Source organism: Neurospora tetraspora (assembly GCF_033439725.1).
Source record: "Neurospora tetraspora strain CBS 560.94 chromosome Unknown B0H65scaffold_3, whole genome shotgun sequence".
Taxonomy (NCBI): domain Eukaryota; kingdom Fungi; phylum Ascomycota; class Sordariomycetes; order Sordariales; family Sordariaceae; genus Neurospora; species Neurospora tetraspora.
In genome coordinates this window covers 1,756,357-1,772,879 of record NW_026944385.1, presented here as the reverse complement: position 1 = coordinate 1,772,879, position 16,523 = coordinate 1,756,357, and the positions used below count along the sequence as shown (strand labels likewise).

Sequence of the window (16,523 nt, the reverse complement as noted above, 5' to 3'; positions counted from 1 at the left end):
CCGGACAAGTTCCGCCGCAGCTCCTGGTAAAATAAGTCCACGCTTCTGAACGCTGCCAACTAAACGTGACGTGGGTACGGGTAGAATGAGATCACCATAGGCAAGCGGGCTCAACAGGTTTCTTCCTCTTTGGGGCAAATGTTGTGGAAGAAAAGGCAAGAATGACTGATTGTGGGCTTTGTGAACTGACGTGGTATATAACATTGATGTCTGGAAGAACATCTGATGGCAATTCATCACATCACCAACAACACCAACTTTCACACGATTCTCCCTTGCTTCCCTATACACGTTAACAACTATAACCCTATACTAACTACACCAAGAACAACCTAGTATAGTCTCCCAACATTTATACCAGACAACAACATGTTCTCCTCAACCGAGCGAGCAACTCGTCGCGCCAGCGCCGACCAGACAACCAACCACTCGGCCGCCACCATGAAGCCCAACCAAACCTTTGGCGAACATCCCGCCTCTGGCCCAGCACCCTCCACAGCCGGCTTCCACAAGCACGACATCCTCAACAAGCTCGATCCCCGAGTGGACAGCACCATGGATCATCAGCCCGTCGCCGCCATGGCCACCGCTGAGGGTACCTACGGACACGGTCCTCACGAACCAGGTTCCCATCACCACCAACACACTGGCATGGGCCCAAGTATGCGCGGCGGCGCTGGTTCTTCCACCACCACCACCGGATCCCATCATGCCTACAACCAACAACATCAGCAACACGATGCGGTGCCCGAGGGTGGTGGTTACTACGGCCCAACACACTCCTCTCGCCTAGCCAACACTACTCTCGACTCGCACGTCGACGACCCCAACCACAACAACCGGATGGATAATCCGAATAGCGACGTTCCAGTTCCTCCGCAGCGTCACCCGCACCGTCACGGGTTTCATCACGGAGTAGACGTGGCTACCAACGCTTCTACCGTCACCGCCGCAGGGACTGGACACGGGCTCGGTGCGGTGGGGGCGCACCATAATAACCAACATCTGCCACAACAGGGGCATGCGACGACAGCTGGCTCTGGCTCTGGCTTTGGCTCGGGACATCACGTACACGACGTGGGTGGCAGTTCGAACACAACGGCAAACTTACCGGGCCCGGGATCAAATACGGCCGGACCACCGCATGGGAGTGATTTGTTGAAATAAACTGGATCCGAGGGTTGATGGTCAGGGGACTAGTCACGCTGGGTATTGAGCTGGGGGTTGAACTAGCTTGACTAGTTGAGGGTTTGAGAGCGTTTGAGGGGGTTTGAGGGGATTGGAGGGGAAGGATAAGGAGTGATGGTGAAGTTGTGAAGTGGTGAAGTCGTGCGGACAGGGAGGACAGTGAGGTCGGTGAGGTGTCAGGCGATGAAGTTATACCCAGTTTGTTTTTGTCGGATTTCGGTTTTATAGACACTGTTCATGAGTGGGCGAATGGGAAGAGGTTGGAGGTTCAGACGTCAGAGGTCAAAAAGGAGAGAAAATATACCTAGATAGCCCGAGAGAGAGAATGTTGGGAAGGAGGGTTGTGATTGCTATGGTTAAGGTATGCTGATGAAAGGAGGTAGTGAATGAATTATTCGCATCCTTGAGACAACTCTGGATTGCTTTCGATATTGCAGCTGCATAGTCCGCTCTTCTGATGTCAGACATCCATCCATCCAGCTTGTGTGTGGCCTTGTGATTACCTGGGCTACAATGACTGAAGTGATCCTCCAGAGAAGAGAAAGCAATTGACCCTAACTATTGGAGCTAAAGACTCCCAAAACAAACCCAATACCGTAAGAGGTCAAAAACTCCAGAAGAGTGGTGAACCATCCATTCATTCCCGGCAAATGTGACCCCAGCAGAGAGTATGTTGCTGCCGCGGATAACATTCGAAATGCGAGTGCGGCTGCTGCCTCTAGGTATCATATATCGCAGTGGTTGATAGGGTGGTAGTGACTGCAGTTCACCGAGGCATGAATGGGTTGTTGGGTGCTGGAGTTCGGCTTGTCAAGTTTCTCATCGTTGTAGTAGTGTTGCCCAAGCTGAAGAAAGACACCAGCTTGCTGGCTATCTGTAACATGTTTTTTTTTGCTTTGAAGTTGGGTGTTTCATGTTGGCAGGTTGGAAAACGAACGGTATGGGAGGTGGAGGAGGGTTGTGCCGTTCGTTGTCTTGCTGGGAAACGAGTGTGGCAGAATGCGAAGGCCAGGTTTCGTATGCCATAATTGAACTTCTCGAAGAGACGGGAGGTGACGAATCCAGTGAGTGGTCTTTCGCTTTCAATTCTCTTTTCGACCTCTGCCCAAACCGCCGCCTGTCAGAGCAACCCCTCCCACCCCCCCACCCCTTCTGCCGATATTCTAAGCGCTTCTTTACATGCTGCCGATATTCTAAGACCTTCTTTACATGCTGCCAAGGTAGCAGCTGAAAAGAAGGCGACTCAGGGATGAATAAAGATCAAAAGAGGGAATCGGTGACCAAGTAAAAGAGAGAAAGAAAGAAGGTCGAGGCAGCGAGTGTTGGAGTACCACTCGTTACCTATATACTCATTTCGTTCCTCATTGTGCCATCCCATGGTCCAGTAAGAAAAGGATAGGCTTACGGCAAATTTGGAACGATCATTTACTCGAATAGGCATGTATGCATTCGTCTCAGATTTTCTGTTACACAGTCAATTGCCCCCCATCCCAATGGAAGCCAAGCCCCGATTCGCCAATCAGTAACGAGTCGGCCCAGTTGCCATTCAGGAAAACCCCGAGGAAGCCCCAAATGCAATCAATGCACAGCCATCCATCCGATCAACAACATTCGCCCCCCCTCTTCTTCAAGCCCAGCCCCAGCCCCAGCCCCATTCTCCCCCTCAATGAAGTAGCCGAACCACTCCTCTTGTGTTGTCCCGCTATAGGATTTACCTCATCATCAACACTCAAGATAACTCCATCCAATCCAATCCCAAGTCCAACACCAACTCCGACTGATTCCAATCTCGACATCATGACCTCCATCTCGGCTGGCAACGGCGCCGTCCTCGGACCTTGCCCCCCTAACCTCCCTTGGAGAAGGTGACCGTCGATTGCGTTTGTTTTTTCCGAACCAGCGCGGTTGGTGCCATCTAGCACTGTGGTTGGCTTCTTGATATTGGTAGAGCTATTCTCTCCGACTTCAAGGTTGACAGGCTTGGAGATAGAGGCCGGTAAAAGCACCTGATCCCATGGCGCGATGTTCCTTGGGTCTGTGGCTGGTGCTTGACGGCGGCGGTTGGTGCTGGTGCTGGCGCTGAGTGTACGACTCAGAGCGGGATGATGGAGTGTTGTTGTGGTATTGTCTTTTAGACGGGTGAAGAGGTTGCTGCTGCTACTGCTCTTGGTGGTGTTGCCCGCGGTGGAGGTGGGAGTGGGGGTAGAGTGAGCGTCGGTCTGGAGAGTACCGGAGGGAGTGAGGAAGGAATCGAATGTGTGGGGAGTGGTGGTGGTGGTGGATTTACTTGATTCGGGACCTTTGGATGTTGACTTAAGCTCTGGCTCGGACTTGGAAGATGTGATTTTTTGAATGGTAAGCTTTGGGGCTTTGGTAATCGATATGGTAAGTGCCGTCGAGGGCCCCAGGCGGCGAGTCAAGAGGTCGGGGTTGGATGGCTTGACCTGGTCAACTGGGGTCGGTAATGTCGTGATGATTTCGGGTGGAGGAGGGCTGGGTGCCAGTGGGTAGTGGGCTGGTTTTGAGAACTCGTTGGCGTCCCCCAGGGTTTTAGTGCTCGTATCAAGCCCGGTTTTGAGTGCCTTCAAGGTGGGTTTGGCGTGTGGCTGTAACGGGGGTTGGCTTCGACTTCGACTCCGACTTTGACGGTATGCAGCCGGGCTAGCTGGGAGGCCTGGGCTGATGAGCGGACGTCTCTTGCTGCTGCTGGGAGGAGATTGGTCGCAGGTAATGCTTTTGTTGGGTTCACTGCGACTGTCTAGGCTCCCGCCCGTGCTTCGATGTGTTTTTCTGGTTTCTGTCTTCAGAGGTGATGCTGACTTGTGCCGCTTGATGGGACCGGAGTTGGGAAACCTTAGGTCGAGGTAAACTGCGGTGCTAGAAGGTCTGTACAAGGACTTCTGACTTGCGTGGTTGACCTCAACCTCGGATTCGTTCTCAGAAGCTACACAAGTTGTGTTGGATGTGGTGGGAGAAGAAGGCTCGGAAGATTCTATCGGGCTTGGAACTTCGTCTCGTTGGCGGAACTCAAACTCAATCTGCTGTATGGCGATGTGCGTATGGAATGGGCAAGCAAGAACGTTCCCAGACAGCTTCTGGAGTTCTCTAACCTCGGTAGATTCGCCGATGGGACAGTAGCTGTGGCCGTTCTTGATGGCAGTTTTGCATTTCAACCATTGGAGGTAGTAGTGTCGTCGTCCTTTGGGGCATCCGATGTAGGGGGTGTAACAGAAGGTGCACATCTTGAAGGCTATAGTGAGCCGAACTGCGTTCGAGGTTTGTAAATAGGCATTGGATATATTAACTGGCTATGTGAGGCTTTAGCTTCCTATATGTATTTGACATTTCCAGACCAACCGGGGTTGTTGATAACAGTTAGCGCTCGGGAAGGTGTCCGAGTTCGAAAGTGTAAAGCTACACTGTACTCAAAGTAAGTAATTATTCAAACCGGGTCAATTGAAGAATGTGCCGACTGGAAACCCAAGGCGATGGTCCGGGAAGGGTCCGTAAGCGCCCGGAGTTCTTCGCCATGAGGTCGTCTGCGAGTAAGCGCGCCGGCCATCATAAGCGCGGTTGCTCCCGTTATGGCTACCTTGTCCGAACTTGAACACCACGTCGAAGACATCGACGATCATTGTAGAGCCCGGCGGAACATGGTGAGTTTTTCATTTTCATTCCGTTCGATAAGGTTCGCGGGTTGGCGTTGACTTGTTCCACCGACTCAAACATTCTGGGACGAACGGAGGTTGAAGAGACGAACTTGAACGGAACTGCACTGTTGACTCCCTGTTGTTGTGCGTTCGCTGGCGCTGTTGCGGGCCGGGCGCTATGTACAGCGAGCGCAAACGATGGTGATTGGTCAGGATGTTATGCGGCCGCGGCAGGCAAGGGCTCGGGCCACGGTCGAAAAAGCAGGCCGGGGCCCGCGATGACAGCGGACGAAACAGTGAACAACCTCATCCAAATCCAGCGATCACGTCTCACCAATCTGCGCTGCACAGCTGGCACTTACAACTCCATTCATTCCTCACAAAGCCGCGGTCCTGAAATCTGAATTCACATACTCTTTACTTGGATCGTGCCGCGCAGAGACAATGACGTACCAGACGATTCCGTATGGGGGGAAGAACCGAACCGACTTGAAGAGGAGGAATTGAAGGAGCAAAAAGGAAGTCATTCGCAGATGCGCCTCATCTCTGGCCGGTGAACTTTCAGTGGCCCTCATCCACTGCATTTACTCTTAGTGCACCTCCCCCTCAACAACAACCAATCTCACCCAGTTTCACAAGAAAAACATGAGTAAAGGTCAGATGCGCATGTGTAAGTCGTTGATTGGTATCATGTTTCTATTATACATTAGGGAAATAGTAATACTAAGAATAGTACAGTCCAGCTTCGTCTCTCGCTGCATTACCATCATCATCATGTCGTTGCGTGACTGTAGCAGTCTCCGTCGCTGTGGTTTGGCGGTGGTCATCATCATTCATAACTTCATCAATATCGTCTTCCCATCAAGATCATTTCTTCGGCAGGGAGGCAGAGCCATTCATATGTGGCCCCAGGTTTTCGACCCGGCCACCTTTCATCCATCACACTCTTTTCCCCTGATCAACCTCTGGATTAAGAAACCTAGTATCTCGACCTCGACCTCGACCGACTCCTCCGATCAGGGTACGTGTACACAGCCGCCGGTTGTACCGGCGTAGCCACATACATCTTATCGTCATACACCACCGGTCTCGACCTCGACCTCGACGAGTGTCTGTGATGGTGGTGATGGTGGCCGCGCGAGCGTGAGCGGTGCGCCGAGCGTGACCTGGAAGATCGAGACCGGTACATGGCAGCGGGCGGCATGTCGGGGTCGTAGGCTTGGCGGTCCGGAGCCGGTGCCATCCTCGAGTTCTTGTCGCGGGACAGCGACTTGAAGATCCACCAGAGCAGGATGAGACCGACAATGACTCCGATCACGATGCCGACGATGGCACCGGTGCTGAGATGGTCATTTCCACCGCCGTTGCCGTTGCCGTCGTCGGCTTGTTGCACCACGGTGACGGTGGCCGTGGGTGGGTCCTGGCGGATGAACAGGCTGGCCAATGAGGCTAATGTTTTTGTTGGGGCCATTTCGAAAGTGCTTTCTTCTGGATTCTGACTGTGTGGGATTGCTTGTCGTCTGGGGGCTATTCCGATGATTGGAAAGAGGAGATTTGGCCGGTTGAGTCTCTTGTCAAGTGGCAATGGGATTGTATGGGCGCAAACACCAAGTGGTGTCGATCACGGTCCCCTGCTAGGGCTGTAAGTGGCCGATGGTGTGCTTCAAAAGCACCCTTTTCCCCAGATGACCGGTGTGTGGATGGAAAGCGAGTGATGAAGAGGCGATGAAGATTCAACAGTCTCACGAGGCGAATCTGAGTCAAGTTATAGAAGCAAAAAGGAGCATCATCAGAAGCAGACACGGCAGGGGAAGTGTGCTAGGTTCCTCGTCAGGAACATCGTGGAGCGTCATGATAACATCACCACATGGATCGCCGGCCATAAAATGCAAGTAATCCCACCTGGTCTCAGCCACTTTTGGTGGCTTGCTTTAGGCTCAAGTGGTGGTGCTCATTCTGGTTCAGTGATCAGTCTAGTGATGGCCCTACAGAGTTGAGACTTGGTTGGTGACGTTATGAGGCAGCATCCAAGGGAAAACTTAGCGTCAAGTTGGGACTTGATTGGCAGTCTTATCGTCCCTATCGTCGGTCGGCACTTGATCTTCAACTGCTGCACTGACGTCATGTTGCAATCAATCGGGTTAGGGTTAACGGTGATGTTCAGGGGTTCAGGACCTCAACGGCGTCGACTTCACGCTAGCCCTCCAAGCCTCCTTACCTCGAATCTCAAATTTTTGTTGAAGCAGCGTGTTCATAGGTGGTCCGACGTTTCTGATTTTGTATGCGTCAGCATTAAACACTGAGCCGCCCAGTTGGTGCTCGCTGAGTTGCTGCCTCTTTACAGATACCGCCGGAGTGTCACTTGTCCCCAAGCACCAAGCACTCCAGTGATGCGAGCAGCATCGAACACAGCTCGGTCTTTTGGTCAACAACCTGATCTGGAAGACTGGGCATAGCTCTCTATATATCTTGCAAAGACTGGGGGAAACTTCCATGCACTGAAATGTTCATCGTCTCGGATCAACGTGCCGAGTTCAGTTCAGCCAATCCTATGCGTTGAGGGTCTGGCCAAGACATCCCAATGTAACCTACCAGCGTGGTGTGTTCGGTATGACGTTAGGGCTGAGTGTGTGGATGGTTGTGTTCAAGTGAACTTGTTTCCGATCAACCTGCAGATGATGTGGCGATTCCAGCTCGAGTTACCGGTATGAAGGAGCAACCCCTCGTTGAGGAGTTTGATAACCGAAGCAAGACCCCTGGCACTAGTTCATCCTTTCTTCCTTCACTATTGATCACTACTGCGACACAAAGTTGGTTACTCCGGTTGACGACAAAGACAACATTGAACCCTCAACCCCAGCCCAAACTAAAACACCAAGGTCTCCATCACCAAACACCAATTACAAAATGTTAGAACGCCGCGGGCGAGGACGAGGCTCCAACAGAGACCGTTACCAAGACGATGACGACTACTCAGACTACTCCGACTACGACCGTCCCTCCCGGTCAGCAACAGCACCTCCCAAGCGCCACCGCTCCATAAGCCGTCGAGCCCTGGACAGACTCAGTTCCACATTTGGCAACCTCGGCCTCAACAAAGATAAAGATTCAGCAAGAACCAGGTCATCTGGCTGCTATCGTGATGGGGCAGGGGACGACTCCGACTACGACACCGACTACAGCACCAACTACACCCACGACAAGAAACGTTCCTCCCGATCACGACACCACTCCCCCGACCGCGATCGCGGTAGTGGTACCCATTCCTCCCGCTACCCGCCTCGAGCCAGTCTAAACCGTCAACGCTCCTACTCCTACTCTCCCGAGCGGTACGAAAGCAGGCAGCGTGGGCGAAGCAGCCATCGAAGCACAGGAAACAGCCGTGACCCACGTTCCAAGAGCCGATGGGCGCGGAGCATTGATGCTGCTCTCGACGCCGCTGCCATCGAGGCCGTCAGGGTGCGCAAGGAGCCCGGCCCGTGGACGGGCAGGAAGGGGTCGAGGGTGTTGACGGCGGCGATGGCGGCGGCGGCGGTGGGAGTGGCGACGGATCATAGGCAGGATGGGAGGGGGGATAAGAAGGGGAAGATTGGGAGTGCGTTGGGCGGGTTGGTGATTAATCGGATGCTTAATGGGCCGAGGAAGGATTTGAGGAGGGACTTGAGGTATTAGGTTGGGTGGAGGGGAAATGGTGATGAATGAAGGCGCAGTTACGTTATGGGGCATGGGTACGGGCATGCATCTGGTTTATGAAGTTATGACTGATGAAGGTATTCGAGTTAGATATTATAATGTCATGACACGACGGTTCTTCATGGACTTTAGAGAGAAGGGACGAAAAACACTTAATGCGACTTGAGATACAAACACTACCTTAGCAGCTGGAAAAATGTTGTCATCACAGTCAAGTCTCTGAAGACTTTTCCATGTGCTGGATCCAATAACAGACAACGACTTTCTCCATTGAAGTCCGAGACACTATGAGACTTCAGGGGCATGGATCCGAGTTACCCTCATGAGATGCTACCATAGTCTCCTAATAAAATGATCTTGACCGCTACCTTCTAAGGCCGAGACCCTAGTCTTCTTGAGTATGCTGATCTAATTGGAATATTGGATTGTCGGACCACGGCATAGTGTTCAATGCTTGCTTTGGTTTAATTCTCTCAGAAGTCCGAGTTGAGGCTCGGAAACAATCCTTCCACCGGTGCACTCAACCAAGACCATTACCTCACAGCGTAGCTTACACTTTAAGCGGTAGTTTAGCCGCAATCCTTCGTAGACACCATTAAGGGTCTCATGGACCATTCATAGACTTACCGATATTGCATTGGAATGCTTTTGAGGCTCCCCATGCGGCTCAGCAAATTTGATGCTCACCAGTAGCATTGGCATCGGAACTTCAACAAATGATGTCGGACTCCATGAAAGACGGCAACTTCATACCCGTGGTTGCACCAGGCAACAACCGGACGTTGAATATCCCAACTTGAAAGACGTATAAAGATGCCTTGACATCCTCAACTCAGTCAGGAAGAAATAGCCAAACATCACTCACCCATTTCACCCAGTCTTCACCCTCTTACCACTCTCACAATGATCACCTACCGCTTCCTCACTCTCGCCTCCCTGGCCCTCGCCCTGCCCCTCGCAGCAGCGGCCCCAACCGTCTCCGAGGCCCTCGAAATCCGTGAGGTCTTCTCCTTCGAGAAATGGGTCGACTCCATCATCGCCAACCCCGACACAGCTCTATCTCCCGAGCAGGCTATCGAGGCATGGACTGCCTCGACCAACGGCACTTCGTCCGAGGCTCTGTCAAAGAGAGCGGCTTCTTGTGTGGGAATGGCTGATCAGGCCTATGTACGTCCATCCCCTACCATCCCCTTCCGCACCCCGCTCCTCCTCATCCCGCACCCATCTCGTTTCCACACCAAAACCCACAACCCAGCCCCTAGCCGCTCCCGACTGACTGACTGACTGACTTGCCCTACTAGGTCCCCGACGCAATAATCTGCATCAACACACTGGCCTCCCTCGGCTCGCAAGCCTGCGTCGCCAACGCCGTGGCCGTCTTCTGGACCCACGGCCGCGCGCAGGTGGTGGGCGTCGCGGGACCCGTCGCGTACGTGTCGACCACGTGCCAGAAGGTGGCCGAGACGGCGGGCAAGATCATGGATCAGTGCACCAGTGGGCAGTTCACGGGCGGGCAACTGTCGAATGTGGCTGATAACCGGATGGCGGTTCATTTGAGGTTGCCTTCTTAGGTGTCATGACTATGCAGGGCTGTTGGTATAACTGCAGAACTGCTTGGTGCTGCTTTTGTTTTCTTATAAAGCAGGGGGAAAATGGGGACACAAAAATTAGAGAACGGGAGGAAGAGTAGAGTGTGTGGTTCGACAAAAAATGACGAAAAAAAAAAGATCTCTTAAAAAAATGTGATCCGACCCAGGCTCGATCTGGGGACCTTCAGTGTGTTAGACTGACGTGATAACCAACTACACCATCGGACCAATGGATGTTAAATTCTTCCATGTGTCCCATCTAAGAACTGACTCGCAGATCCAGTAGACTACTAGAATAATGACCTCATCAATGTCGGCCAGCAACACCAAGTCTCTCCGCTTCGTGACAGCGATTATCACCAGCGTCCAACGAGCACCAACGTCTCTCATAAACTGTAACTATCAGCCGCAAACACCATACTCTCTTATTATGCACTCCTCCAAGTCGAAGCATCCGTCACTTCCTATACTCCCCATGCTGCAACACCTCCGGGTTATGTTCCACATGATGACCGTGCTGATCTGTAAAGAGAACCTGAGTATTGTGTTTTTTTGCGTCAACACTCTGCGAGGTACCGAAATGTCATTTTGGAGTTGAAAATACCTACCTTAGGCGGATGTTGCACCCCTTCCCTCTCAGCCTCCTCCTTACTGATCACGATCTTTTCCACCTCACCTTCGTGTCTTCCACGGTTTCCACCGTGGGAGTGAGTAAAGACGTGGTCACCCACATGGATGGGCTCGCTGTTCTTATCCTTGAGGTCGTCTGAGGGCATTGTGATTTGCGCGTGCGATGTATAGGGTCAGATGGTAAGGATGCGCGGGCCTGGACCGTTGTCTTTCACCGTTGATGCGATGAGCGAAACACCCATAGTGGAAAATGTTTGTTTGGACTTTGGGGATTGTTCGAAAGGTGTAGTGGGGAGCATTATCGAGGTCCTAGGTTTCTGGCCTACAGGGGTCAGCACTAGCCACAAAAGTTACTTTTGCGCAAAACTTAGAAAATCACACTAAGCGCCCACTAACAATATTTATACTATTATACTTCGCTTGCGCTATATTCCCGCAATTTCCCCGTGGTTACTACTAGCTCCCTAAATTTCGCGCAACCACGACCATAATAAATATTATTATTCACTACGTTTCCTATTATATACTATACAATGTTATCAAAGCACAACCCTATATTAATTACTAATATATATACCTATCTATATATTAATAATAAATAAGCTACTCGCTACTATATACCATAATTCTTTACTCGTATATTAATTACCGGCCCAATATAATCCTACTATAGGAAAGTAGGACAATAAATTTCTTAATTTTAATTAATAAAGTTCATTTTAACCAACTATTTATAGAAGTAATTGCCGACGATACTACGCTTAGTCCTACTTCCAATATACTTAATTAATTTACTTTTAAAATATTTAACGAACCCGTACGCCCTAAATATATAAAAAACGAAGACCTACTACTACCTAATTCCTTTTAAGCACTTTCCTCGCCTCCTTCTATTGTAAATAATAAAACTAATTATTAAAGTAACCGCCGTAGAAAATAGAACGCGAACCCCTTAAATTAATTCTAACAATTATAAAGTAACTGAATGATAATCTTTATATTCTTATAAAAATTATAAAAATCCGTCAGCGTTATTAGGAAAAAAGAACGTTCATGATACTAATTACTAAATAAAAATATAATTAATATTAGGTTTTATATATTTATATTAAAAGAGAAACCTAAACGTTAAAAAGGGGGTTAAAAGAGTATACGGAAAAATTATAATACCGCTACCGTATATATAAAGACGGTAAATAATTAAGTAGCGGGATTAAAAAAACGTTTAAAAATATCCGCTATTTAAAAAACCGTTATCCTATACGCTTTAAATAGGTAATATATAATAATAATTATAAAATTACTATTTTCGAACTATATAATTATATTATAAAATTTTATAATTAAAATAATATATTAATAGCTATAAAAAAGTATATTACGTTTCTCCTTTCAATAAATTACCTTATTATAATAATAGAAAAAATAGTCTTTAAATACGACTATCCCGCTTATAGAAAGCGGATAAATTACTACAAGGGTTATTATTTTACTACTTAAAAGTTCGCTAATATTATAAGGTCCCTATATATCAAATTAAAGAAAAAACCGCGTATTATTAATAAAGTAAATCTCCCTATAATAGAATACGAAAAATATTTTTAAGAGCTTAATAATCTTAATAATTAGAAAATTAAATATATTTTCCTCCCTAAATTTAACCTAAAAACGAAAAAAAAAAGAATAAACCTATTATTAAACTAATCTTTATAAATAAAAACTATGTAGAAATCTTATAAGAATCTAACGTAATTATAATTATAAATTCAATATATAATACAACCTATTTTACCTTTTTCTTATTTATAATTATAGTACGGAATAATTACGGATTGTAATTTCGTATTATTTTTTTCTTTACGTTTAATCAAATTAGTAAAATTATTAAAAAATATTTAAAAATATTAATCGAATAATATAGTAATTTATAGGGCTAGGTTTTAAAATATATAGTTATAAACGATTTAATAATAGAATAAAAAAAATATATAATTTACCTTCAATATTATCTACCGCGGGGTAAATGCAATCCAACATCTATTATACAAAAAATATTTTTAAATTACGTTTTACAAGCACTTCCAAAATAATACCCGTACCTTACGAACTATAACTACAACTTTATATAACCAATTAATAAAAGAAAATTACTTCTAATTTATTAATAAAGTTATTATTCATACTAACCTAATGTAAACTAAATATCTCTGCAAAAACTAACAAAATTATACCAAATATTAAGCGTACTAATTTAAATATACAGTCCCGCTACTTTTATAAATTAATATTATAAATATAATTAAATCTTAATATACTTATTTAAAAACTATTAACGCTATTTTAAAATAGAAAATAAAAATATTATATAATTTAACCGGTACTTTCTATATAATTATTAATAATATATATAATTACTTTCATTATATTAATAAATAATAATCCCGCTCAAAATTCTATTAGGGATCGCTTATATTAGCTTTTCCGGAATTTGGGTTTAATAAATTACTAATCTATATACAAACTCTCATTTTCTAATAATATTATACTATTAAAAAATAACGGCGTAAATAGTAACCCTCTAAGTTTAAATATACTTATATACTTTATTAGGAAATACTATTATTAAAAAAATAACTTAATAAATAAAATTTATCCCGCATCTTTTTAACTACTAATTCGCTAATATTTTATTTTTTTTAATAATAGGATAGAAGATAAGGAGCCGAATACTATCTTTATACCCGAACGACCACTGCCTAAAGAAAACAATTTTTTTAAATTATAAAACCCGAAACTTTAAAACTTTGAAAATAACCTAATAAGTATTAATAAGCGCCTTATAAGTATACTATAATATAAATACCGCTAATTCGCTACTTAGTAACTACTTTATATTTATATTTAATACTATTACCCCTCTTTTAATTCATTATAACCTACTCATTTTATTTAACTAATTAATCTTTAAACTAAAAATAAATTCGAAATTTATAAAGAAATTCATACACTATTTAAAAGTACTTTTAATTATATTATTAATACACTCTAAAAGTATAAATTAAATTTTTAAGAAGTTAATAAGTAATTAAATACAAATTTATAAAAGATTCTAAATTTTATAAAAATTAATAATAGTAATTTAAATAAATTAGACCGGACATTAAATAACCTCTACTTTATAATTCGAAATAGTATTAACGTTATTATCGCTATGAAAATAAAGGAATTGATCCAATTATTAAATAATATATAAGTTAAATTTTAGGAATAATATAGAGTAAAATAGGAAGATGACCTACTACTTCGCTACTTTAACGTTAATATTTAACTTTTAATTCTAAATTTTTTTTTTTTAATTTGATCTTTTTAATAATTATCCGGGTTTCTTTTTCCTAATTTTTAAAATCCCTAATACTTTTTTTACGAATATATACATAAAATATAACCTATTAATTCGCTACTTTAATATTAGTACTTAATTTCTAATTCTAAATTCTTCTTTTCTAATTCGATTTCCTTAATAATTCTTTAAATTTCTTTTTCCTAATTTTTAAAATCCTTAATACCTATATAAGTCTTCTTTTTTTATTTCTCAAGAAGAAATCTTATTCTTAATATCTTCTTTCGTTAATATATTTAATTATATAAGGCTATTATTAAATATTTATAAGCTACGAAAAAAATACCTTTTAAATATATATTTAAAGTAATACAAATTTAAAATTTTTAAACGTTTTTCTAAGGTAATACCCTTTAAAAATAAGCAACTAGTAAAATATTTTATAACGTAGTATAATAAATAGTATAATTATAACCCCGTACTAAAAGCTATACTTTTATATACGCTATTAGTAATTATTAATTATAGTCGCTTATAATTAATCCTTAAATACTATACTTACATAAAATTTAATAAAAATATTAAATATATATTTATTATACCTTATTTAACTATTTTATAAATTTTTATGATTTATATTGTAATATATAATTATATATTTAAAAGAATATTCAAAATACTTATAGGTTATTAACGAACTACTACCCCGTTTTAATATTTCGTATAAATAATAAAATAAAAAATATTTAAATATTCTAAATTCGAAATAATAATTAATAATATAATAAATTCGTCTATACCTTCTATTTATACTTTTCATTTATACCTTCTATCTATACCTTCTATTTAAAAATCTATATAATATATTTAAAATAAATTTATTTAAATAGATATCCCTAATTAGGAAATCCCTACCCCTCTCTACCTTTCTTTATCGCATCCTCTTCCCCTTCTTTCTTCTTTCCTTTTACAATTTTACAACTATTTATATACCCATCGCTTTCTTAACTTCTATTAACGTTATTTATATATATATAGTAAATTCTATTATATTACGCATCTTTCCCACTACTATAAATACTTATACTTTCTTATTAAACGAATCTAAATAGTAATCAATATAAACTTTATAATTATTTAGCATATAATTCAAACTTACTAAAATACCCTCTAATACGCGCATTAGCAATAAAAAAGCAAACGAAAATAAAAAAAAGAGAACTCTAAAGAAGGTTCGCGTAAAATAATTACCCTACTTTCCTACTACTTTCTAAAAGCTAATATATAGTAAAAAAATAATAAGGGACCGGAAATAAAAATAAAGGACACGCCTACCCCGAATAAAAAGCCGACGAAAGAGCCTGGTATAAAGAAGAGCTTACTTCATAACATTTATATTAATAAAATTATTAATAATAAAACTGGTAATACCTAAAAATACTTCAACCCAAAGGGTACGGGAAATACTTATTAAGAATATACGAAGGGTAATTATACTACTTTATATAAAAGTATAAAATTAAATTTTTAAAGTTTAATTATTATTTAATAAATATTAATACGCTTAAATCTCGTATTATATTATTCCCAACTTAAAAACTTAATAGGAGAAAAATTGTATTTTAAAGCTTAAAAAACGTACCGACGCTTTTTATAAATAAGGCCAAAGCTTCGTCAACAAAATACGCGAATATAAAAAAAAATAATAATATTACTATTACCCCTTTAACTCCTAGCCCCACTACTTTCCCGCAAACTTTTAATACCGCTCCCTACACTTTAATTATTAAAAAGACCGAAGAAAAAAATATATAGGGAAGCAAAGTTAGAATTCTTTAAATATTAAGTACAAACTACGGAAAATATAGCGGATTCAGTTTATTAATACAAAAAGCTATTAAAGAAATAATTTAAAATGTATATAATATGAAAAGAAGCTTCCAACCTTATAATACTAATATGATAAATTTGAATAAAAATGCTTTTAAAATGCAGGATATTAATTAGTTAACTATTAGGCCGCTACTATTTATTTTTTCTCGAATAAGACTTCGGGTATATCTTTATTTAGTACGATTTTTAATAATAATAAGAATATAGGAGGAAAATCTCCTAACAATGACGACTATAATAGCGAGCGTAGCGGAAACAGTACGAGTAAATCTAATGAAAATAAATTTAGTAAAAATAAATTTAACAAGAATAAATTTAATTAAGATAAATGTAATTGGAATAAAATTAATTAGAATAAAGTTAATTAAAATAAAGTTACTTAGAATAAAGCTAATAAGGTTATTAATAATTGTAATACTAATAAAAATAATATTAATAAGGGAAAGAATATAAATACCAAAATAGAGAATATGTAAAATAACAAATAGTTAGAATATTATTTATTAGTAGCATTTCCGCTACTCAAAAGCACTTTTACCT

General features: G+C 42.5%; 6 protein-coding genes and 1 non-coding gene across 7 annotated transcripts; 3 read left to right on the top strand and 4 right to left on the bottom strand.

Annotated features, from left to right (window-relative positions):
• Position 1: 1 nt before the first annotated feature.
• On the top strand, positions 2 to 1,461 carry B0H65DRAFT_155668 (uncharacterized protein). Its single transcript, XM_062821153.1, has 2 exons — positions 2 to 155; positions 327 to 1,461. Exon 2 carries the CDS (start codon positions 370 to 372, stop codon positions 1,165 to 1,167), a length of 798 nt encoding a protein of 265 aa, XP_062682864.1. The 5' UTR covers positions 2 to 155; positions 327 to 369; the 3' UTR covers positions 1,168 to 1,461.
• Positions 1,462 to 2,618: 1,157 nt separating this feature from the next.
• Positions 2,619 to 4,603, bottom strand: B0H65DRAFT_155584 (uncharacterized protein). The gene has a single exon (XM_062821152.1). The coding sequence runs from the start codon at positions 4,428 to 4,430 to the stop codon at positions 2,790 to 2,792; it is 1,641 nt and encodes a 546-aa protein (XP_062682863.1). The 5' UTR covers positions 4,431 to 4,603; the 3' UTR covers positions 2,619 to 2,789.
• Positions 4,604 to 5,562: 959 nt separating this feature from the next.
• B0H65DRAFT_155559 (uncharacterized protein) lies at positions 5,563 to 6,658 on the bottom strand. Its single transcript, XM_062821150.1, has one exon. It carries the CDS (start codon positions 6,307 to 6,309, stop codon positions 5,818 to 5,820), a length of 492 nt encoding a protein of 163 aa, XP_062682862.1. The 5' UTR covers positions 6,310 to 6,658; the 3' UTR covers positions 5,563 to 5,817.
• An 881-nt stretch (positions 6,659 to 7,539) lies between these two features.
• On the top strand, positions 7,540 to 8,609 carry B0H65DRAFT_155561 (uncharacterized protein). The gene has a single exon (XM_062821151.1). The coding sequence runs from the start codon at positions 7,746 to 7,748 to the stop codon at positions 8,508 to 8,510; it is 765 nt and encodes a 254-aa protein (XP_062682861.1). The 5' UTR covers positions 7,540 to 7,745; the 3' UTR covers positions 8,511 to 8,609.
• A 460-nt stretch (positions 8,610 to 9,069) lies between these two features.
• Positions 9,070 to 10,227, top strand: B0H65DRAFT_587686 (uncharacterized protein). The gene is made up of 2 exons (XM_062830986.1): positions 9,070 to 9,698; positions 9,833 to 10,227. The coding sequence occupies exons 1-2, from the start codon at positions 9,435 to 9,437 to the stop codon at positions 10,100 to 10,102; spliced, it is 534 nt and encodes a 177-aa protein (XP_062682860.1). The 5' UTR covers positions 9,070 to 9,434; the 3' UTR covers positions 10,103 to 10,227.
• B0H65DRAFT_155550 (uncharacterized protein) lies at positions 10,219 to 11,077 on the bottom strand. Its single transcript, XM_062821149.1, has 2 exons — positions 10,729 to 11,077; positions 10,219 to 10,655 (listed from the first exon to the last, which is right to left on the bottom strand). The coding sequence occupies exons 1-2, from the start codon at positions 10,894 to 10,896 to the stop codon at positions 10,578 to 10,580; spliced, it is 246 nt and encodes an 81-aa protein (XP_062682859.1). The 5' UTR covers positions 10,897 to 11,077; the 3' UTR covers positions 10,219 to 10,577.
• B0H65DRAFT_t161 lies at positions 10,275 to 10,348 on the bottom strand. The gene has a single exon. It is a non-coding gene; the product is annotated as a tRNA-Val (tRNA).
• Positions 11,078 to 16,523: the final 5,446 nt, after the last annotated feature.

What these genes read in the sequence shown, in the direction of transcription:
- B0H65DRAFT_155584 (XM_062821152.1), bottom strand. Translation starts at nt 4,430, where the DNA reads ATGTGCACCTTCTGTTACACCCCCTACATCGGATGCCCCAAAGGACGA.
- B0H65DRAFT_587686 (XM_062830986.1), top strand. Translation starts at nt 9,435, where the DNA reads ATGATCACCTACCGCTTCCTCACTCTCGCCTCCCTGGCCCTCGCCCTG. An exon ending in GAATGGCTGATCAGGCCTAT is followed by an intron (nt 9,699 to 9,832) that starts GTACGTCCATCC and finishes TTGCCCTACTAG; the next exon opens with GTCCCCGACGCAATAATCTG.
- B0H65DRAFT_155559 (XM_062821150.1), bottom strand. Translation starts at nt 6,309, where the DNA reads ATGGCCCCAACAAAAACATTAGCCTCATTGGCCAGCCTGTTCATCCGC.
- B0H65DRAFT_155550 (XM_062821149.1), bottom strand. Translation starts at nt 10,896, where the DNA reads ATGCCCTCAGACGACCTCAAGGATAAGAACAGCGAGCCCATCCATGTG. An exon ending in GGGTGCAACATCCGCCTAAG is followed by an intron (nt 10,656 to 10,728) that starts GTAGGTATTTTC and finishes CACAATACTCAG; the next exon opens with GTTCTCTTTACAGATCAGCA.
- B0H65DRAFT_155668 (XM_062821153.1), top strand. Translation starts at nt 370, where the DNA reads ATGTTCTCCTCAACCGAGCGAGCAACTCGTCGCGCCAGCGCCGACCAG.
- B0H65DRAFT_155561 (XM_062821151.1), top strand. Translation starts at nt 7,746, where the DNA reads ATGTTAGAACGCCGCGGGCGAGGACGAGGCTCCAACAGAGACCGTTAC.